The 23,144-nt window shown below is 52.8% G+C and overlaps 1 protein-coding gene across 1 annotated transcript in view; it reads right to left on the reverse strand.

Moving 5' to 3' along the window:
- SLC4A3 (solute carrier family 4 member 3) overlaps positions 1-23,087 on the reverse strand; it is a 33,344-nt gene extending 10,257 nt beyond the window's left edge. The window contains exons 1-12 of the mRNA XM_055812804.1: positions 22,813-23,087; positions 17,411-17,551; positions 16,036-16,192; positions 12,208-12,530; positions 11,609-11,751; positions 10,821-11,032; positions 4,703-4,854; positions 3,893-4,073; positions 3,204-3,339; positions 2,925-3,099; positions 2,423-2,519; positions 486-670 (exon numbers count right to left, since the gene is read on the reverse strand). Coding sequence (XP_055668779.1) covers positions 486-670; positions 2,423-2,519; positions 2,925-3,099; positions 3,204-3,339; positions 3,893-4,073; positions 4,703-4,854; positions 10,821-11,032; positions 11,609-11,751; positions 12,208-12,530; positions 16,036-16,192; positions 17,411-17,464 — 1,815 coding nt within the window. The 5' untranslated portion in view covers positions 17,465-17,551; positions 22,813-23,087. The remainder of the gene's footprint in view (positions 1-485; positions 671-2,422; positions 2,520-2,924; positions 3,100-3,203; positions 3,340-3,892; positions 4,074-4,702; positions 4,855-10,820; positions 11,033-11,608; positions 11,752-12,207; positions 12,531-16,035; positions 16,193-17,410; positions 17,552-22,812) is intronic.
- Positions 23,088-23,144: the final 57 nt, after the last annotated feature.

Genomic DNA, 23,144 nt, shown 5'->3' on the forward strand with positions numbered 1-23,144 from the left:
TGCCTCCTCACGTCTCCTCCTGCATGCCTGTGCTCCTCTGCATAGATGCCCCAGTCACAGCACTCGGCTAGAAAGCATCTGACAACAGCCCCCTGGCATCGCTGTGTCTTGTTTTTAGTGTGGCCTGGGACAGGCATCATGGTCACAGGCACCACTCAGCTTCCCCGCCTCTCCATTTGTGAAACGTCTACTAAACACAACTCCTCTAATCTTGGGCGGTCCTTCACTCCTGCTTCTGCATACGGCCCCTTTCTTCACCCAGCCTAGCACTCTGTCCCAGCCAAATGTCTGTCCTACTCTTCTGTACCGAAGCCTTCTACCTTGGTCAAGCCAGGCTGCTCTTAAAAATCCCAGGTGTTCACACCTGCCAGTCCCACCCAGGCCTTTGCACAGCATCTCTCAGCACTCTTGTCCCAAGACTGACTTCTGAGGAGCTACTGGAGCTCCCTTGCCTGTGCCAGCATCACCTCCCGTCAGCTCCTCACCTTGTCAGACATGAGGGTGGAGATTGAGCGGCCAATTTCATGGTAGTCCATGTTGGCCTGACTCGGTCCCAGCAGCACAAAGATGAATCTGACAGGAATCGGGACCTCCAGGACAGATTCCAGGAAGACAGCCTCATTTAGTCGGACAAAAGCCATAGTTGGCTGCTCCAGAAACTGCACACAACCTGCCAGGAGGCAATGTTTTGAGCAGAGTTAATCACCGGGGTGAGGTGTACTAGGCTGAAACAGGGATTTTGAGGGTTCCCACAAGCCCTGCAGTCCCACACGTGTCTCCAGACCACTGTCACAGTGTGGAGCTTCATGCCAAGGACTGCCCCAAGCTCCCTGTTCAGTCACCACTCCCCAGCAGTGCTACTTTCTTTAACTTCCCAGTTCTTAATCTCTTACAGGAGGGCTCTAGTTACACTATAAGGGGCTAACATTAAATCAGGAGGTTGTTTTCCACTAAGCCACTGCCTTACGGGAGAAAGTGTCTTACATGTTACTTTTATCAAAAAAACTTCTAATCTCATCAAAGAATGAGATCAGGTTTGCTTGACATGACCTATTTCCCATAAACCTCACTGCTTGACAATAATTACATTCTCATCCTTTAGTTCTTTATTAATTGAATTCCATATTAGTTCTGCCATTATGTTGGCTGTGAAGGACGTCAGGTTAAACAACCTACAGGTACTGGACCACTGTCCTTTCATTCTTGAGCGCTGATGCTATGAGCTTTCTTCTGTCTTTCTCGTATGTTCCCTCTATTCCTAGACTGGCTGGTGATTTGTTTTAGATGAAAACGAGCCAGTTCTCTAGAGACTCATAGGTGCAAAATGCAGTTTGTTTTACAATGTCCGCATCTCATCAATGCTTGGCAGCCTTCTCAGTTCTTAACAGATTGGGAAGTACTCCCGCATCCTCCGACACACCAGCCGCTTCCTTCCCATACCGAACACAAATGTTTATTGAATACTTGTGTTTCTCTGACATTATTACTGATCTTTCTGCCATCTGTGTCCAGCAATGAGCTGTGTTCTGTTAGACTGGCAAATCTGGGCTATCTGAGTGGCCAAGTGAATCCCAAGACACAGTCTTACCTCAGAAATGGCCAGTGTTTAGTTATTTTGAGCATTCAAAGTGCATCTATGAAGCTGATTTGGCCTCATCATGGTTAAGTATCAGCTTGGTTGCACTGCCAAGCTGCTTTGCCTCAGCTTTTCATCTATTGGATAGGCAATGACATTTATTTAGCTTGTAGCGTAGCTACATTTGCTAAGATGTTAATGACAGCAAAGTGCTGGGAAAGATTACTCTTGTGGTCAGAAGGAACCAAACCCACTGATGCTCAAGCCTGCCTGCTCACAGCCCTCTTGTACAGAGAATTATCTCCTGGCAGTGCTATGGCCAATACCTGAGACCTTGCCACCAGCCAGGCCCCGCTTCCATAAACTCAAAGCTCCCTGGCACATACAACCAGCAACCAACACTGGCCAGGAGCAGGGCTCAGCTGCTGGCAAGGTGTGAAGAGGCCAGACGGAGGGCAGCAATGGCCAGATAACAGCGTGAAGCCCAACAGCAGTCAGTGCCTGGCCATCAGTCCCTTGGGCACCACCGACCCACTTCTGAGCTGCAAAATGGGATGTTCTGGTAAGCATGGCAGGACTTTCTCCCCTAAGCTGAGCTCCAGCTCCCAACAGCAGTGTCTATCAACCTCTTCATTTAGGAAAAGAACTACCCTGGCACCCCATACATTTAACACAAAACGGGTGTTGTCACCAAAGGAGAGAGCATACAAGGTTCCTTCCCCAGCTGAACTTTGGGAACATGTACAAGATAACTGAACACCCCTCAGGAGGGAGGGCACAGAGAGCTAGGGCCAGAACCTGCTCTAGTCTCTTTTGGGGCTGGGGACTCTACATGTTGCCTCTTACCCACGAGGACCACTGTGGCCTCTGCATCTTCAGGGATCTTCTCCATCAGCTTCAGGTATTTACGGTGACCCTCAGAGTTATGGAGATGTGGGTTTTTCTGCCAGGGAAGAATACAAACAAGTAAGGATGAAGTCCCTGTGCCTTGGTCTCCCTACACAGACTTGCACCCCACTGGCATATCTGCACTTGGGCTTGCCTCGGCTGCATGCCCAACACCCTGCTTCACCGATAAGGCACCCTCTCAGCAAAGGCCACCCTGCAAGTGCTACAGTTGTTGCTGCCATGGAAGCTCAAGCAGACATCTGCATACAGTGTGAGGCTAAAATTAGGTCCCAAAATCATAATGCAGCGACCCAATTACAGCACTCCAGGTGATCCAGGTGAGCTCAGCCCTTGCAAGTGCAAGACCCCCCCATGAAGGTTGGCACCAAGGGCTGCCGCCAGCCAACAGTTGTCCCCAGGGTGTGGAGAAAGAAGCAATAACCCCTCATGTCATCCTCACCTCCTTGCACTCAGTCTCATTGGCCTTGGGGTCAGCCATCTCAATGCGCTCTTCCCCCATGAGGGGCACACAAGTGTCAGTGGTGTGGTTGTGATGGTGGTTCCCCACGATGGAGTTCATGCTGGAGCTGGAGTGGTTCCTCGGGAAGAAGCCCTCTTTCTCATCATTTGGGTGGCTGAGGGGGAGAGTGGTGGCCATGAAGGGACCCACCTCCCTTGCCACCTGGGGCTCACAGACAACCCTCCAAGCCCTGGCACCCCTCAGCCACATGTTACCCACCTGTGCTTCAGCAGCAGGGCACGCAGCACGTTGGCTCGGTCTTCTGCTCTGATCTGGTCAGAGATGATCATGGTCTCCACCATGAGGTGAGCAATGCCAGGCAGAGTGGTCTGCTCCAGGTCAAGGAGGACAGCACCTGCCAGCAGGAGGGGAAGAGCCCTGCTCCTAGTGTGCAACACTCCCTGCCACATGCACATTCTGGAGACACAGCTGTCCCACCCAGAGCCAGGCTTTGAGTGGGGTACAGGTTCTCTCAGCTGAGAAATGCCCCAGGTCCAGGTGTCCCATGTCCTCTAGGTAAACCCTTGTCCCAAGAGAACCCAAAAGCTCCAGGATGCACTGGTAGCTCTGGTATCTCCCTCTCATTTTGGTGTCCCACTCTGACCAATGTTGCCTTTTCACAGCAAAGATGGGTCCAAGACCTGCTGGCCCAGGCACAATTGGGTGTTGCAGCTGCCATGTGCCTGAGAGCAGCAAAGCAGAGCAAGGAACCAACCCAGGCACCCTTGGGCTAATGCAAACCCTGGCAAACAGGCTGCAGGATGGCTGGTCTCCACAGGCTCTATATGGAACCTGGACACAAACACTGTTGGAGTGTCTCTTGTGAGGGGCCAAACAGCAACAGAAGCTGTCCAGCAAAACTTGTCCCAGAGCAAGACACAAACCCTGGCCTGCAGTTCCTGACTCACCGTGGGCAATCGTCTTCCTGAGCTCCAACAGGCTGCGGAAGGACAGTGAAGCCACATGGGGTTTCCCCCACCTTGCTGTGTCCTCCTCCACATCCTCCTCAAACTTAATCCAGCGGGCCGTCTCCCTCCAGTGCATCTCCTGGTTTTTATCCACCACCAGCTCATTCAGCTCCACAAACACCTAATGCAAATTACAGCGCGGACATGAGACTTCCCCTGATACATACAGCTCTATCAACAATATGCAAAAAGCCTCAGGTTTTTGCTTGGTCTAAAGTGCTACCTGAACAAGCCTGCCTTAGTTAAACCAGAAGTTTAGTGAGCAGAAGCAGCCAGGACAAATATCACTGGAAGTGTGGTAGGAGTTTCCATCAGTCCATTCCACCAGCACAAGAAAGCTCCAAGTCAGATGGCATGGGCAGAGGAGAGAGAATGATGCAATCCCGCATCCCTTTCTATCAAATTGTGACAATTTTGTCCTCTGCCTGCTCCTTGGTTTCCCCCTAGATTTCCCACACTTACCAGAGATGGTGATGTTACAACGCTGCCAACTTCCACAACAGCACTACCATTTCTGTGACTTTTTAATGTCTTTCCTAAGGTCAAAACTTTTTTGATAAAATCTACGCTTATCTTGAAAAAAGTGTATTTTCAGCCCTCATGACAACAGGTAAGAGCTTGAAATGTCACCCCCAAGGCCATGTAAAGAATTAATTATACTGAAACCACATTTATCACTTTATAAAAGTGCCTGTTTGTAGTCCTGACTTATGGCTTCTGAAGAAGTGTGGGAGGACAGCACATGGATACCTCATGGGGCTTTCTATCCAACTTCTTCTTCTTCTTCTTTTTCTTGACAGATGGAGTTGATGCTAATTTTTTGCTTGTCCTGGTGATCTGACTCCGAGATGGTTTTTTCATCAGATGCCTCCTCACACCTGGGTTATCTTCAAAACGGTGGCCTAAAGATATGGGAAAGGAAAAAAAAGACCACCAGTTTGTCTAGTGGAAACATGCTGTCTGGGAGAAAAACACATCCAAGGCCACCCTTCTCTCATTAGCTTATGCCAGCAAAGCTCTGGCAGCTGGAGCGCTCACTATCATCATCCAGACCTTTGAAGATCCTTCCTGCCCCATCTGCCTACTTTCAGCTCTTCCAGATGACTGCAAGCTAATTCCTTCAAGAACAAGGCTTCCCACCGGGCTGTGCATACACTGGAGCATCACTGCAAAAGCTTTTATTCATGGTTCCTGAATAAACGGTGCACTGACCCTCCCCATACTCCCTCAACAAAAAGCAACCTGAAGCCTCGGCTGCACAGCTCTGTGCCCAGACAGCACAGACAGGCACCTGGCTGGGGCTCATTTCTCCCACTGGAGGAAGGCCTGGTGCTCAGCAAGCATAAAGGGCAGTGAAGGGGAAGGATATTTAGCTGCTGGTCTGGGAAACACATGGAAATATCAGTGACTGTTTATTTAATTGTGCGATGAGACTGTAGGATAACAGCGCAGACCAGGGCTGGCACGGAGGCTGGGCAGTTAACTCCAGCTATGGCTGTTTCTAGATGATCCGCAGTGCTGCTGTAATGCCTCTGAAAGGTCTGCATTACAGAGTTCGGTTGGCTGAAGCAAAACCTCCTGAAGCCTCCAAAGAAGCGGCTGAGGCCGCATTAACGACCCACCACCAAGCTACCAGTGCTGTTGGCAAGCCAGTGCCCACCAAAACCTGGCCACAACTGTGCCAGCCCCTTTTGCAATGCCAGAGAAACAGCACCTGGGAAACAGTCTGCCACGGAGAGCAGTTTCCTTGGACACTACCCAGAGACAGCAAGTGTATCTTCCTCAGCACAGACAGCCCATGGGGATGGGGAAAGCCTCAGAGCCTGGCTCCAGGATAGGCAGACTCGCCCAAGTAGGCCACGGAGTCAGGGGTTTTGCTTAGCTTCGGTCTATCGAGGCTTACTGGTCCTGCTTGTAAGGCAAAGCCAAGGTCTTCTCCCTAGGGGAACAAGGGCAGCTCTCCATCAGCTGGGATGAATGTTCAGTCACCACGTACCTTTCTGCACTTAGCTTCAAGACCTGCAGCTCTCAGGCCATGAGAGGTAGCAAAAAGCACTGGGTTTGAAGGCCAAGTGGTTGCTTTGATGTTGCAGGAAAACATCCATGCATCTCTGGCATGGAAAGGCACATCCAGCAAGGCATACCATGGCCTTGCTCCTTGGAAATCTGGGTCACTAAATTAAATATAAAATGAATCGATACTGAGCTTCAGGGCATACTCCCCCATTGGCTGCCCTGCTGATGCACATCCTGCTGACAGCTGGACTCCTCCCTCCTCCACTTACTGCATCACAGCCTCGATGGGGACCAATAACTGCCCACCGCTACAAACATTTCTGGGAGCCAGGCACGTGTCGGGCTTCCTTGGGCTTTTGCATGGATTTCTCAGTTCCTGCATGCAGGGCTGCCACTTCATCATACTTGGTATGCATTCATGCATAAAACAAACAGTCCACCAGGCAGACGATCTTGGTATCTGGCACTTTGCTCCAATCCCAGCACCTTTGCTCTCTTTCATGCACTCTGGGACTCATTCTCACCATGTCCCTGGAAGACCAGGACCAGAGGACACTCTGTCCATCAAGACCGAGCGCTCACCCAGAGCATGGCAAGCCTGCCCCATGGCGATGACAACCTGCTACACAGTGCTCTTCAGCAACAGCCCTAGAAAGCACACCCAGGCATTCAGTCTCAGACACCAAATGGCTGGAGGACAGATAAAATGAAAGGAGCCAAGTTTCCTTCCAGCATCTCCAGTGACTCCCACACTTGCTGATAGGGAAAGGAGCCCGAGTGCTGCAGGCTCAGAGCAAGCTGGTGAAAGCACACCTCCAGAGCCCTACAGAAGACTACGGAGCAATCCACTTTGCTGCTCTCCCTTGGCAGAGCTTGTGGCCACTGAGATGCCTGCTGGGGGAGACAAGTCAGAAGCAGAGTGGACATGTGGGCTTAATTTAGGAAGAGGCCACTGGCTTTGGGAGTCCCATGCAGAGCCCAGCTGAGGTACTCCAGGCTGCTCTACAGAGAACCCTTCTGTCAGATTGGTGCTTTCCACAAATGAAAGTCAAGCTCAAGTGAGCACCTAAGTCTGGGGTCCTTACTCAGGATGGGATCTTGGACTGAGACCAAAGGGTGATGTGCCCAGGGCACAGCTCTGCCCTTCTTGCTTGAAGCCAAACTCTCCAGGGTGAGATTAAATAGCTGAGGACAGCTCTTGCTGTACCTCCTCTCCAGTGCTCCCCAGGAGCAGAGCACAAGACAGTGACAGCATCTGAGGACAGAGAGTGATTCCTATCGTAGCTCCGCTACAACAAACCAGTACGGCACTCTCCCATACAGCATCTCCTACAGTCTCCTCCAGAAGATCTTGCCACACTGGCTTCCACTGTCAGATTTCTTGGGATGACCAAATCCCTTTTCCACCAACCTAAACCCGAAGATGACAAATATGACTTTACAATGGTTAAACTCTTCCTCCGACAATGCCTGTGCTAGTCAGTTCAACTCAGCAGGTGACTGCCTTCAATTCCTGTGTTAGCTCCTGCTTCCCTCTTTTCATTAGTCCCTATCCACAAGCAGGAAGCCCAGAAAGAAGCACCAAGAGTATTTGTATCGGTACCAGACAGCAACCTGCTAGCATCATAGCATGGGTGCGCACCTCCCATGTACCCCAATGGTTAAGTTAGAGCAAGAAAAAAGAGATTGAAACCCCATCTCTTAGAATGTTTAAAATTAGACTAAGCAAAATGTTAATCAACATACAGTAAGTCACAACCATATGCTGGCTTCTGGAAAAAGCTACTGCCCTGTGCTGTGCAGAGTCCAAGTCTCCCCTGGCTGATGCTGAGTCCAATGTGATAGGGAGAGCTGGACCCCAGCTCATCCCTGCTGCTGTCCTGCACTACCCACTCTCCAAACACTAAAAGGAATGCAAGGAGACCAGCTCAGGTCCAGCAAGGACTCTACTCTGCACAAAAGCTATTAAATTCCTCCTGGATCTGAGCTGGTCCTGGAAGAGGTACCCCATGGAGTAAATAGCTGGGCAAGTGGCACTGGCTGGACGTGAGCTGGCTGTGCACAGAACTGACTCTGGTGTCTCAGCCATCTCTGCCTCCACTATCTCTCTCTGTGGGATTAATCCACAGCGTGGATTCATTGTGCAAAAATAATTAAGAGTTGACTGTACAGCACATCCTATTTCAAGCACCTGCGGCATTAGCTGTAGCCATCAATGAACGCGTTAACTGCTAGCAAGTCAAATTTTCCCACTACGTAAGTGATGAGCATCACACCTTGCACAAGTGATCTGCACCTTCTCCCTTCCCATGAATAGCCATCCTTTCCTGTGTGAACCTGGGTCAATTTCTCACACTTTTAATGTACAGTTTGCTCAGCTCAGGACAGCTGATGGAGCCAGTCTGCTCCAGGGTTCTATTTTGAACTTTGCTGCTATTATATTGTCTATCAATTTACAGTTAACAAGTAGCAGACCCAGCCAGAAGCAAATCTCCACTCGCTGGTCCCTGCAGAGGTACACAGACACATTTCTTACCCAAAGGCTTGTAAAGATGGGATGGGCCAGCTGGGAAAGAGAACATGATGCTGGGATGGGGAGGCAGGGCAAGTAGTGTTTTGCCTGAGATCACACAGAGACAGAGAGGCTATGGCAGAGTCAGAAGCTGAACCGAGGCATCCCAAGTCCCTGTTGCAAGCACTCTGCCTCCCCGCTCCTGAGTGTTAAACTGGTAAATGGGCTAGTTCTGGGGTCATGTCACCCTCTCATGTGCACTCCTAAAATCTCTTGAAAAATTAACACACGATCTGGATGAGGATATTTGGGCAACTGCCACAGAGCTATGGCTATGAACTGTCCCTCCCAAGCGACACACAAAGCCACCTTTTCACTATGAGTTACCACCATCTGCTGAGGAAGGACTGCCTGCACAAGGTGGGAGCAAGGCTCCGGTTTCTGCACAGTCCCCGGGACAGCTCAGACATCCAGCTCTCTGCACAGGATGCACGGGTATGGAAACAGATGCAGAGAACAGAAAGACGTTCTTTGCTCTCGGGATTCCTATTCTCTCCTTCCCTGCTTTTCCCACTCTCCCTTCCTCTTTTCCCCCTTCCAGACACCCCAGCCAGCCTACCACTAGGTAGTTTCACAGCCACACTCAAGCCTGCAGGCACAGAGATTAGTTATTTTTTCCTCTAGGCATTAGGCTACGGTGCAGAGCTGAGAACCTGATACCCACCTCCGCTGTCAGATCCACAGCTCAGCTTGAATTCCAGCAGAGCAGCAGCACACTGTCACCTTGTGCCACAGATGGAAGGGGAAATGGCTCTGTCCTTATATACACCTCAAAGGAGCTGCTTTTTCCCTGACCACAGCACGGGCCACATCCTGATAAGCACAAACAGCAAGATGCAGCTGCCTCTGAAGCTGCTCAAGCGAGACACACACAGGGAAGCACCTCAGCACTATGACACAGATCTGTACAAAGACCTCAGACAGGCACACAAGACAGCAGGCAGCTCCGCCGGTGCCCCCAGGCACACAGTGGGGCAGACCGGCAGACTGTACTGCCTCTAAACCAGGAAACCAACCTGACACAGAGAGGGTGCAGACAGCAAACACAGGGTGGGGGATACGCACTTTAGCTGGGGGCTCTGAACTACAGCTTCAACCGTGAGGTGACTGCTCCAGTACTTACTGGTGGGCTCCCCGCCTGGGTAGCCAAGATGGTTTCTGATGGCTTCCCATAAATCATAGTCTTCAAAATTGAAGGCAAATTCATCGAAGTCTTCATAGCCGAGCGAGTTGCGAATATGGGTGCTTATCGCTACCTCCGGGCTGCTGCCCCCTTCTGATTCCTTCGCTGCCTCCTCTCTGTCTTGAAGGGTTGTCATTTTGTCCTTGTGAAGGTCAGGGGTCAGGCACCATGAGCCACTTGCCTTCAGAGGAGGGGCTGGGGTAGCCAGATCGATGTGTGGAAAGAAAGCTACCCCCCAGCAGGGGCTTCACCGCAGCCCCGGGGCCAACCTCTGTGCCTCGCTCCCCTCTTCGAAGGGCACGAAGGTGCCAGCTGCAGCAGCCCCAGGGGATGGCTGAGGCCCCAAGAAAGCTGACTCCACCCAGGGATGCTTCTGTGGGGGACTGCCCCCCCAGCTCCTCAGGAGCAGGGTCCTCGCTCTGCTGCGGGGTCTCGTGCCAGATGCCCAGGGGCACAGCGCCTGTGGCTCGGGGACAGCCAGGCTGTGTGTGCAGCACCGCTTCTCTCCCTCGCTCCCCTCTGGTGTCTCCCTCCCTCTCCAGCCTGCAGAGCAACCTATTGAATTCTCCATGTCCTCTGGCCCGGAGCGTGCATTTCCATGACGTCTCTTCTGTCTGCCCTCACACCGCGCACAGGGGCAGTCCCCCTCCGAGGCACTCCGGAGAGGGCAGCTGCCTCTCCGCCAGGAGACCAGAGGAGAGGGGAGGCTCCTCGCCTCAGGTTTTCTGCGATGCCAGAGCTGGCGTGTCGCACAGAGGGCTGATTGCTGGGAAAGTGTGTCAGGAGAAGAGAGAGCTGGGTCTCAGGGAGACACAGGGAGCCCTAAACTGGAAAGGGCAGTGGGATGGGTGGAGAAGCAAGCATCCATGGGGTGGGTGTGAGTAGAGGTGCTGGAAACGTGGGGATTGCTGCTGCAAACGTTGCAAAGCTGACAGAGGAGCCAGGGCTGGAAAGGCAGAGGCTGGGGGACAGGGGGATGAGGACCAAGTCCTGCAGCAGGCTGAGGACCACGCCTGGAGCTGCTAGGGAAGGGGGCAAAGCAGGGAAAAGCAAGGGATACACGCACTAGTAACATAGGTAGTATTGCAAAGCCTCACTTTTCATGCCGTCCAAGTCAGCAGATGCCAGCATCTGGGCTTCAGCCTCGTCCGTGGGGACACGCTGGTACGCTGCGCTCTCCAGCGTGGTCATGCTGCCAATGCACATCCTCTCCTTCAAGTCATAGGTAACCCGTTGTCCACTTGCCACCTGGCCCCAGGGCTTGCGCTTCTCCCATCCACGAGACAGACGTTCTCGAGGCCCAGGGAGGCTGTAGGAACGAAAGAGTCTGATAGTAGCAAACAGGGTGAATGAGGATGGGCAATGGCCCCTTGTGCTGAAGTCCCTCAGCCCAGCCCTGGCCAAGAAGTCTGTGAAAAGGAGCGCAGCCAGGAGCCACCTATCACAAAACCTAAATGCTTCCCCTTCTGCTCCTCCTCTCTCCCAGAGAGGTTCAGCTTGTGGTCAGTGCTGGGGACCCACCTCTGAGTCAATGGCCTCACGGTCCCCTGACTTGGCCGACCCTCCTGGGGCTTCTCAGCCTGCAGGTCAGCAGGACAGCGCAAGTTACCTGGGACCAAGGGTGCTTCAGCTGTGCAGCCCAGTGTCCCCAAACCTGCATTCTGGGGATCCCACGGACGCAAGGAAGTCACAGGAGTCCCAGGGAGTGACTGTCCCACCAGAGAGCAGTCATGCCACTCACAGCCGCTCCCCCTCCAGACCCCATGTCCCCTCTGGCTCAGCAGGCAAGTTCAGGCTGGGCACAGCTGCTACCCCTGGGCACAGGATCTGTGGCAGCAACCTCAAGCCAGGGAGAGCCGCGGGCAGCTTGGCACTGATCGCCTACCTGCGGGGAGAGGCAGGGCCCTTGTCCTGCAGCAGGTCGGCAAAGCGTGGCACAGAGGACAGGATGCCACACTCCTCCTCCACATGGAACTGCGCGGGGGCCAGAGCGCTGCTGGACTCCTCCTCATCACTGCCGATGGTGAACTGCAGAGACGACAGTCCTGACAGCAGGAGCCAGGGCAGGCAGCCTTCACCCGTTCCTGGTGTGCAGATCCTCCCCATATCCCCACCTCCTAGAACGGACCACGCTGACTTCCCCCACGTGCCCCATACCCTGGGTCTGGCCATATTGAGTCTCCCATAAGGCTAAGAACAGACATATTGACCTTCCCCCATGGGCCTTACACACCCAAAATAGTCATGCACACCCTCCCCAGCTACCACCCCAAGCAATGGCTTATCTATCGCTGTCCTCCAGTGCCCATCTCTGTTAGGCGGGGACAAAACCACTCTTTCCACAATACTGCACAGCTACAACCTCTTCCCCCTGAGCAGCACACTCCCTTGACAATGCACCCTGGCACCCTCCCAGCATCAACTCTCCTTCCACCTCCCCCCCAGCCTCTAAGCCCCATCCAGGTAAGGATGCCCTGGCCTTGCCTTCGGTTTGCTTGGGGGCTCCAGCTTAGGGGACGTGTCCTTCCCACGAGCTTCACCCTCAGACTCTGCAGAGATCTCTTTCTCCTGAGCCTCCTCTGTCTCAGATTCTTCTTCTTCTTCCTCTTCTTCCTCCTCTTCTCCCCCCTCCTCGTCCTCCTCCTGGATGGTGGGGGTGACTTCTGAGGGGGGTACTGAGGTTTTCTTCTTTTTCCTCCTCCTTTTTTTCCTCCTGCTGGCACGGGGGGGCCTCTTTTGGAACTTGAGGGCAGAAGGGAGGTGAGTGGAAAGGGGATGATGGATGTGGTGCGAGGTTTGGCGGTGGACTGAGAGAGAAAAAGAGAGTCAGGGGCAGGAAGAGGCTGGGAGGAACCTGCCAGGCGCCCCTCCAGGAAACAGCATGGTCTGGAGATCAAGGGCCAGGAAGGGCAAGGAGAGCCACCAGCCCGCAGGGACATAGCAAAGCTCTTTCAGTGATGCAGCAGGCTATGTCCAGCCTGGGGTGGCTGGGAAGGCAGCCCTCCCATCCCAGTGCAGCTCCACTGCCCTGGGGAAGGCAGGACTCCTCTCCCAGTGTTGCTGAAAGCCACTCACATGGCTACACAGAGCTGCAGTGACCTGCCAGAGGCACTGTCCCATTCCTAAAGATGGGGAAACATTTCTTGCATTTTTAAACAAGCATGATTTGGGCCCTTTACAAACATTCTAGGGACATGGCTTAGTGGTTAAGGACATGGCTTAGTGACGGACTTAGCATTAGGTTTATGGTTGGACTCAATGATCTTAAAGGTTTTTTCCAACCTGAACGATTCTACGATTTCCTTCCTGCACAGTGGTCTTTGAGTTAAACAGATGCACCTTATTTATCCCCCAGGCTTTGACAGAAAGTCCCTCCTGCATACCCAGGAACCACAGACGGAGTCTTTTAGTGCAGTTGCAGCCTAAGTCCACGCCCCAGGTACTGCGAGGGCTTGTGTCTACCAGCCTCTGAAATGCAGGTTCAATTAGGAGGCTGTCTTTTAAAAACCAGGGTAAAAAACAGGGCAGAAGGACTTTTCTTTAAACCAATCTACAAAGAAAAACTCACACAGGCTTGACCTGGGTGTCGTGGGAATTACAGAGTGAGAAAAAATTAATGGCATTTCTGAGCCTTCACTCAAAAACAACGATAATGCACCAGGCAGGGAACAGGGTAAGTTCAGTATCTCCCTGTGAGAGAGAGGAAAGCCACTTCTGCCAGGTCTGCCTGCAGGCACAAAGCCTCCCACAGACAGTTTGCAGGGCACATAGACCCAGGGGCTGCACCCAGAGTCAGGGGGGCAGCAGCCACCTCGCAAGGCAGCATTGCTCCGCAGTTCTTCCTGAGGAATTGTTTCCAGCCTGTTTTGATTTGGTTCCTTCCCAGCTTTCCTGTGACATGGCAGCAAAATCTGTTTATAGTGAAAACTACCTTCAAAGGGCATTTTCAATGGAAGCTGTAACCTTCTCCCTGGGAGAGCCAGGCAGGTTCATTGTTCTGCTGTCATGTTTCCTTTCCTTTGGTTTCTCAAGTCTTTTCTCCCTTGTTTCCCCCCTTGGGAACAGCAGAGATATTTCACACACCTCCCTGGTTCAGCAGGAGAGGCTTGTGGCAAGATTAGAGGAGACTGGAAATGGTTAGACATCTGCTAATTGGAAAGTTTGGGCTCTTTACAAACCCCTTTTCCTCCAAAGTGTTGCCTTCTTTGACTTAACTAGATGTACCATACTTCACTTGCAGGTTTTGGCAGAAAGACCCTCCTATCCCACTGCTGCACTCCTGTAGCACTGCTCTGCATGCCATGGATAGGTCTGGCAAGAATTTCTAATGTAAGAAGAAGCAAGGAAGGCCTCAACCGTACACAGTGCTCCTTCTACAGCACAAAGCTACTGATGAGGACGCAGTCTGTTTCCCTTCTGGCTTGTTCATATCGGGCCAAAACAGAAACATCTACATTTTGGACCAGAAGGAAACCGAAGCCTTGGGCTGCAGGGAAGGGCAATGGTGGTAAATGGCTGATCTGGCAGAGAAGAGGGGAGCACCAGTCTTCACCCCTGCACTCGACTCTCCTTATGTCAGCTGATCACATCTCCACAGAGGTGGCCTGGACATGGGAAAAACACACCTCTCCCAAACACAGAAGGCTTCATGCCTCCCTCTTCTTCCTCCCTGCCCTCCTCCTTCCCTGCTCCCTTCCTTGCACTGCCTGCCTGTATGGAAAGTTATTGCCAAACATGTTTGATTACACTTCTCTGTGAACTTGATACAAGAGATATGAGAAAGTAATTTGGATAGGGAGCCCAGAAGGAAGAGCCTACATATTAGGAATTCCTGGGTTTGAATAGGGCAGGAAACATTTCTAAACCCAGAGAGCATTCATCTCCATAGGCTGGTATGTTATCTTTCAGAGTCTAATGACCTAACCAGATCTTCCAGCTTTATGAATACAAACTGCATAAAACTTCTGATAACCAGGGCTGACGTAGTCCTAGATAACAGGGATACGTCAGGAGCTCGGAGGAAAACAAGCTTGATTCTGACAAAGAAAGAAGGACTCTCCTATTAAGAAGGAAAAAAAAACCAAAAAAACCCCAAACAGTACAATTATCTAGTTAAATTTTCAAAGAAGCTTCTGCCATGCATGCTCAAGCAGATCATCCGTGTCCTCCAAGCCAACCCACACACCTGTCCACACAGGCAGAGCTTCTAAGCAAGTAAGTCCTATGGGCACGGGACCGGTATTCAACCCACAGCAAAGCTATTAGCACCTTGCAGCCATGTGCGTGAGTGACTGTGTGCTCAGGTGGAAAGTGTTATCTGAATGGAGCCTCTGTAGAGAAATGACACAAGCAGAAAGTAGCAGCTGGGGTGCACTACAGTAATAGACTTTTACCAGCAAACTTTTACAACAGCCATTGGAAATGAGTGGCCAAGCAGAAAACAGCCTGGTGATGTACTTCAACATAATGTTCTTGACGTTGTATCCCATCAAAGCTGAGCTGGAAAATAAGCAGTATCTGATTGTGGAGAGCCATACAGTGGGAACCTCTCACAACCATTGCTACTTGTCTGCCACACAAGCAGGCTGCTGGACGGGGGCCTCTTCTTCCTGCCCTTCACTGCTGTTACGACAAGCCAACGCAAGCCACCTACACCAGGCAATAGCCTATGGCCACTCTTGTGGGCACACTCTCATTTTGCAGCCAAAGTGAGTTTAGGCAGACTAGTTGCCTTCATCAGGGAAGGGCAGTTCGAGGAATAATTATGCTGCTCAGAGGAGTTCAGGTGAGATAGCTACAGCATTTTTAAATTCACACCCCATTTTTATTTTGCAGTCCTTTCTTTGAGCAGATAAGCCTGATGGTTTCATGGTTGCTATTTAGAAATACACAAGCATGTCTGACTGGAGCCATCTGCTTTCAGACCGGGGAGGACAGCCTGGCTTCTGACCATATTTGGATGTTTCTTTGCAGCCATATGGAAGAAAAATTGGAAATTTCAGTGTGGGGGAAGAGCCTACAGAGGTCCCCGATGCTGGTGAGGAGGTGAGCGAACACCTCGGGCTGAGCTATGCTGCCGTGTGGGCAGTAGCTACACCTGCAGGGACAGGGAAAACAGGGAACAGACTGGGAAGAGGCCATGGGCACTAGTACTAAAATGGGTGTACATAGTACTGAACGCTGCAAAGGAAGGAAGTGAGTAGCAGGCTAACACGATCTGCAGGGTCCTAGCACAAAGCTGCAGGGCACGTGGGGCTGAACGAGGATTAGCAAAGAGGGTGGAAGTGGGTACAACAGTTCAAACCTACATACATTCAAAATCTCTCTCACTGTAGCTGCGTCTTTGCTTCTCCAGATTGCTTGATGCTGACTTGCTTATCAGGTCCCCAAATCTCTCGATTGACAAAGTCTTATCCAAGTCCTCATCGTCCTCGGCACCAGGAGAGGCTTTCTCTGCGCGGTCTCTGCCCTGCACAGAAATCAAACACTGCAGACCTCTACAGCCCTCTGGATCCCTCTGCCCTGCAAATGGTGCTGGGCTTGCTGAGGAGCAGCAGGCTCCACACAACAGGGCTGAGGCATAGTTTCTCATTTAGAGGCACAGCTAGCTCTGCTCAAAACCAAGAGCCAGAACAGATCGGCAAGCCTTCCAGCCACGCTCTGCAGAGATACGTTAGCAGTCCTCCACACCTCCCTTGAGTGGCAGGTATCAAGGGGCTATGTCAGTGACTGTCCTTCCTACTAGAAGAGATGCATAGCTTTTATTTAGCTGGAATTTCTCTCTCCTCACATCTGACTGTTGCCTTCTGGCCTTCCGTTTGCCCAGTCTGCCACCCCTCCCTTTCTTAGACCTCCTCCATATCTCCCCCTGGGAAACAGCATCCCTGCTCTGGTGAGCTGCACCTGGGTCAGTGACCACCCTGTGCCTTCCCTCCTCCCCTCTGCACTCCTAGGGGCCCCCATTCCCCTAGGCATGCTTTCTTCAGGCTTTTCTGCCCATTTTCCTCCTGTTTCAGGCTATGGGTGCTTTTCTGCCTTTTGCTGGTAGAGACGCTCCAGGAAGACCATTGCCTGTGACCCCTGTCCTTTCTGCCTCCTGAGCAGCTGCAGCTGGTAAAATTTTCCGTTAATATAGCTGAAATGCCAGTGCGGAGCTGCTGTGGACTCCCGTGTTTCCATGGAAACGGGAGAAGGCCCAACTGTGACAAATCTGTCTGTGCTGGGCTGAAAGAGGGAGCAAGGCGGTTTTAGCCGAGTTGTGCCTCTCCTCGCATCCCCCAGCTGTTCCCAGCTGTGCCCCAGGAGCAGCTTGTACCTGTGGGTGAGACTGCTTCTCCTCTCACCTTAGCACCATTGTCCCAAGCCCAGCCTAAGCGGGGAGAGTCTAACTGCAAGCTGCCCGGCTCCGCCTGCTCCCTGCCTACCCCTTCCAGGGGCACGTGCAGGCACAGGGAGCCCGCAGAGCGACCTCTGGCCTTGCCTGGACCACAGCTTTGCTGTCCGCACAGGGAGGGGACGTAGGCCGTGGGCAGCCTCGAGGCACCCTTCGTGCAGACCTGTCCCCGGAGAGCAGAAGCTGCGTGTCCGACTGCAGCAGGCTGCCAGGACGCGGAACCCATACTCAGCCTGGCAGGAGCACAGTCCCCGGGGGAGAGATGGCCCCGCTGCTGCTGGATTCCCACCTCACCTGCTGCAGGCCGATGAAGACATCTCCTACGGGAGGGGACTCTCCAGCTGCCATTTTGGTTCAGGACCTAAGGGCCTGGGCAAAATATCAACCCTTTTCTTTCACCGGCAGGCACCCAGCAAGCCTGGAGAGTGGCATAACCTGTGGAGAGAGGGCAGGACAAGGGAATGTCGTGGGAGACTGCTGGCCACTGCTCTCAACCCCCCTGGCTCCTAACCCAGAGAGGCCACCTCACCGGCCCCCTCAGGGAACCTCCCCGGCATCACTGGGACAGACCTGTCCCCTGGAACACTGCAGCAAGGGGGCAGAAATGGCCCAGCCCGTGCTGCTTCGTGCACCGCTCCAGCAGCTCAAGGGCAGGTGGGACCCTGCCCTCCTTCAGCCTGCTGGCATGGAGGGTGCAGGGGCCAACCGAGGCGTCAGCTACGCGTAGCTCCCGCACGGGCTCTGCGGGAGAAGAAAAGGCTTCCTGCTCGGCCACCTCCCCGCCAGCACAACTGTGTAAAGCTGGGGGGTGACAGACCACCGGGGAAGGATAAAGTTGGAGAGATCGGGTGCTGGGAGAGCATACCAGGAGTGGGCAGTAGAGTGGTCCTGTGCCACCTAGCTTTAACTGAGCCCAAGATCCCAAAAGGGCCAGAAGGAACCTCAGAGGCATCTGCGCAGGCCAGAGAGACGGCACAAGGACAAACAGTTCACCACTCAAACACCAAACACCGCATGTTACAGGGGAAGAGGCCAACCTTCAAGCTGCAGATCCGTGTCCTGTCTGCAGCGGCGCGGCTGAGGGACACCGGAGACCATGTAGACAATATGACTACAGCAGCCCGAGGGAATGCTCTGCCCAATATGCAGCTGCACATGAGGAAGGCAATGAGGTGCCATGGTTGACAGGGAGTGGCATGGAGACTAACACAGAAACAGCTGCAGTCATATCATCTACAGCAACAGTACAGGCTGAGTTCAGTGGGGGCTGCACCCCAGTAAAAATTGGAGATGGCACAGAGACTGGCACTGGGAAGATACTGACCTCCAAAACCACATCTGAACTCATATAGAGAAGGAAAGAAGATGTAAGCACATGCACAGTGCTTTGGACACAGGGATAAGCAAAGTGTTCTCATCTCGCAGCACAAGAAAAGGGACATTCATTAAAACTACAAGGGTAGAATACAAATTAATTCAAAACTGGCAAAAGAATACATTTTTTTCAGTAATGTCACAAAGGAGGAAAAAATCTGCAAAGTCAGTGGGTAGCTTGGCCATCTCTCTGGGTAACAAGTTGTCGTACTTATGACAAAGAAAATTAAGAGAAGTCAAAAACATCTTTCAGAACGAGCTATTCTCCAGCTGTGAAAGGTTTGGAAGAAGTATTATAGGTTATACCCTGGTGATCTGCTGAGGGGTTTCTTACTATCTTATCTGAAGTACCAAGTATGGGCTACTGTCCAAGACAGGCCACTAAAACAAATGGTCTAAAGGTGATACCAGTAAGGCCACTTCATCATCCCTCCTATCTTTGAAGATCTCAGTAAGGTGCTACTACAGCCTCTGCTTACTCTGCCCACCTGAAGAGCTCATTCAAACCGAAAAATTAGCTTACTCAAACCAAAAATCCCAGGGCTATCTGTATGGCAAGTTTCTAAGGAGCTAATCTGACCACCGATGAAGGATGCTTCCCTGGTCCACCCTCCTAATTATCAGGAACAAGGCAAACTTATTGGAAGAAACCCCTCAAAAACACATTGGACTCTTCAGTAATTTAATCCCTTGATGAGGCCTGAACAGCTCAAGAGAAATACGCTGCCAAGACAGACATCCAAAAAGCAAACGCAGAGTCCAGGCCATAACAAACAGGACAGAAAATAATGAAAATCCCCAATCTACTCTGTAGATCTTAAACTGTAATCTTCAACTTTACACCCTGTTTTCCAAGAAAAAGAGAGCAAAAGGGTTCAGAGGAGAAAGCAGAAAAAAGGAGAAAGGTCTGGAAATCATCTGTAAACAAAGAGTAAGCTGCTTTTTAGTAGGAGACATGATAGAGAAAAGGGTAATACATGGCTTTGGCTTTTATTTCCTTTCACATTTAACTGAAGAACAGGGTATCATTCCATGAAAGGAAACAGCAGCACATTTGAAACTGAAGGCAGGGAACGCTTTATTCCAGCAGGAAGAGCTGGTGGGGAACCGGGCTCTGCAGTCCTGCAGGGCCACGGCATCACAACTGTTAAAGAAAGGATCAGATATTTGTAAAGAGCATAACATCCACAGCTACAGACTGCCGGCAAAAACGTGTTGCAAGCACTGCTACTTCAGGGAATAAAATGACAACAGGGCTTTGGACAGCAGCTCCTGTAGTGGCAGAATCCCTAAAAACTAGCAAAACAGTAAAGGTAATTTAACAAAAAAAAATATGCTAATGCTCAGCTCCACCTCTGTGCAGCTATTGTGCTTTGTGGGGCCTCCAAAGGAAAGTGCAAACTATAAGCAACGTTGTGAAACAAAGTGCTTTGTTTCAGGTCAAGCTCAGGGTTATCTGGAGCTAGGCAGAGGCTCACAGGGGCATCTGTGCTCAGGCTGGAGGAAGCCTACGGCTGGGACAAATGCTGGATGCAACAAACCCTGCTGGCTCCAGCTTTGCAAGATGTTACACTGAGTTTAGAACTACAGCCTGACTGCATAAACGCAGTTCAAAGGGAGGGAAAATCCAGCACTTAGTCTTTTTTTACCCACCGAAGCAGTGTCTTCTGAATTATGCTGAAATTACATTACTGTAACAGTGATGCTGAACAGCTAAAAGCACGACAGTTGCACTAGCAGTAAAGTAAAACAGCCCTTGGGACATGCTTTGAAATTTCAGAGGGACTGTAAGATGCCCATGGAGTTGCCATCAATCCCCTACTCGTCACCCAGTGAAAGCGGGATGCAAGCCAGCGGGCCTTAGGGGCAGAGCTGCCAGAGGGGTCTGCCGCTTTGGGGCCAAGGGGCGAGGACAGGAGGCATGCTCCCCGACCTTAACCCTCCCAGCTTTCCTGCCTTCTCGAGAAGGGGGAGCCCATGGCCTGGGATCACTGGTGCTCCCTTTCTGTGCATTAATTGATGGCTGGCCACTAGAGGACACTTGCCCCTCACCCTGTGCAAGCGCTGGGAGAAAGGCTGGATGGACACCTACTTGGATCTGGCCTGGCTTTTCTATTACCCACAACAGACGGTGTTCAGAGCAGAGCAACAAAAAATTGCCAGTAGGCCAGAGGGATTGATTTGTAAGGAAAGGTTAGGAGCTAAATTGGTCTAGCGCAATATGGGATGACTAAGATGGGGAGGGAACAAGCCAGCAGTCTGGAAAGATCTCAAGGGTGTAAAACATGACAAAAGATTTTTTTTTCAGGTGGCCCTGCACAAAGAGACTTACAAATGGTTAAAATTTAAAAGAGAAACTTAAAATTAATATCAGGGAGAATTCTGCTAATGAGCATCATGCCGAAGCACCCAGTCTGCTGGCATCACTGCCTGGGCTGCCATAAGAACGCAAGACAAAAGGGGAAAGGAAAAAAAAAAAAACAGTAAAGAAAACTGAATGAATGATACCTTCATCTTACTGTATCTCTTGGTTGTTGGGAGTACGTGATTCAGCATTCCCACTAGAAGTAATTTTCAGTAATAGAAGCATCATGCCAGCAGGCCAGATCTGAAGGGAGGCCAGAAGAATCCACAGCCTGGCGACCTGTGCGCACTCACACCTCCCTGCTCTCTCCACAAGCGCATCAGGAAACAGAACTGGCTCACCGAAACCACTGCACCTCGGACCGACCACCCAGGCTAAATGCATGCTGAAGGAAAGTGAGCAGGCATGCCCCTGCAATGCTGGCAGATATGGTATGGCATCTCCCACATGTTGCTAACAGGGACTCCAGTGGGGCTTCTCCTGAGCCCCAAAGGCTGCTTCACAGTGTCAGCGCAGCTTTCCTGTTTTGCTGAGAAAAACACATCTGGCATACCTTTGAGGGGCAGAGGTGAGCAGTCACACTGCCCCTCTGCAATAAAGATGAGCCGGGAGGGCTAGCACAGGCTGCCCCAGCTCCGTGGGCAAGGGGCTGCACCAAGACAGCCATCAGGCTCGGCATCCACCTCCTCAGCTCTACCCTAATCCCCTGGCCATCGGGCTGGGAATAATTTAGCCGTGGAGTGTCTAGACAAGGAAAGGATGTTAAGACAGGGATAAAGCCACAGGGGCAAAGCTGGCTTGGGGACAGAAGAAGAGAAGAGACTCTGACTGATAAGACACAGATGGAAAGAGCTCAAAGAAGAGGAGGATTAGAGGCCTGGGAAGATTTTCCTGGGAAGATATACTGATGAGCCTGTCCACAGAGGAAAGGAGCAGGAGGGGTGCTGCTGCATACACCAAAGCATTCAGATGCTGCTGTGACAGTCACAGCCTCAAAGCCGAATGAAACAGGAGTGGGCCCTGCAGCCCCTGCTTCTCCCCTGCCACGGCACAGGAACAGACACACACACCAGAACGAAAAGGCAACACGTAGCACATGAAACACACAAAGTTTTCAGGCACAAAGGGTTTAACCTGTGGATCTCTCTGCCACACAGCTACGCCGAAACTAAATAATGCAGAAGTATTTTACAAGGCTCAAATATCTAAATGAATCCCACACCCTGAACTAGCCTGGATAAACCACCACGGCCATTCACTTCCGAAGCACCTGCTCCGTTCCCTGACGCTCCCTTCGCAGGGGTCCCGGGCAGGATGGATCTCACACGGCCGACAGACACGTACACAAACACACGGGAACAAAACCCACTCCAGAACGAAGTACACCAGCACCAGACAGTGACAAGGAGACACCCCTCCACCGGGCGTGCGAAAGGCTCCGACAGACACACGGAGAGCTGGGGGAGCGAAGGGATGCAGGCAGGCACCGGGGATGAGCTGCACCATGCACCGTGCCGTGCCATGTCATGACGTGCCACCCGTACGGTGCAGTGCGCGGGACCACACCACGCCGTGCAGCATCCAGCACCGGGCACTGCGCCGTGCCCGGGACTGCGCTGCGTGCTGTGCTATGCACCGTGCCCCATGCACCGTGCCTCATGCACCGTGCCCCGTGCCCCGCCATGCAAGCAGCATGCAGCGCCGCGCGCCGTACCGCGCTCGGTGCAGCACCCCGCGCCGCGCACCGTGCAGCGAGCCTCACCGCGCCGTGCAGCACCGGAGCTCCCGGTGCACGCCGCGCCCCGCACACGGGGCCGGAGGAGGGCGGCCAGCCGGGCTCGGCGGGGCAGCGGCGCCCGCCACGCGTGTCCGCGGGGCCCGCGGGCTGCTGCTGCCGGGACAGCGGCGGGGTAAGCGCCGGGACCCCGCCCCCCCTCGGCCCCCGCCCGGCCCGTACCTCGCACCGCCGGAGAAGGAGAGCCGCCCGCCGCCGCGCCGCGCCCCAGCCCCGCCACCGCGCTCCGCCCGACACGTGCCGCGCCGCGCCGGCGGCGGGCGGCGCTGCGGCCTCGGACTCCCGCCGGCCCTGCGCAGGGCGCGGCGCGGGCCCGCTGCCCCGCTCCGTGCAGCCCCCCGCTTACCGGAGGGGCTGCGGGGCGGCGGCGCGGGGCGCTCCCCCCGGCGGCGCGGGGCGGCGGCAGTGGGGCGGGGGCCGGGGGGCGCGGGCCCCGCCGGGCGGGAGGGGGACGCTGGGGCGGGCTCCATGGCAACCGGATGTGAGCGGCGGCG

The sequence above is a fragment of the Falco peregrinus genome, chromosome 8, assembly GCF_023634155.1.
Source record: "Falco peregrinus isolate bFalPer1 chromosome 8, bFalPer1.pri, whole genome shotgun sequence".
NCBI lineage: Eukaryota > Metazoa > Chordata > Aves > Falconiformes > Falconidae > Falco > Falco peregrinus.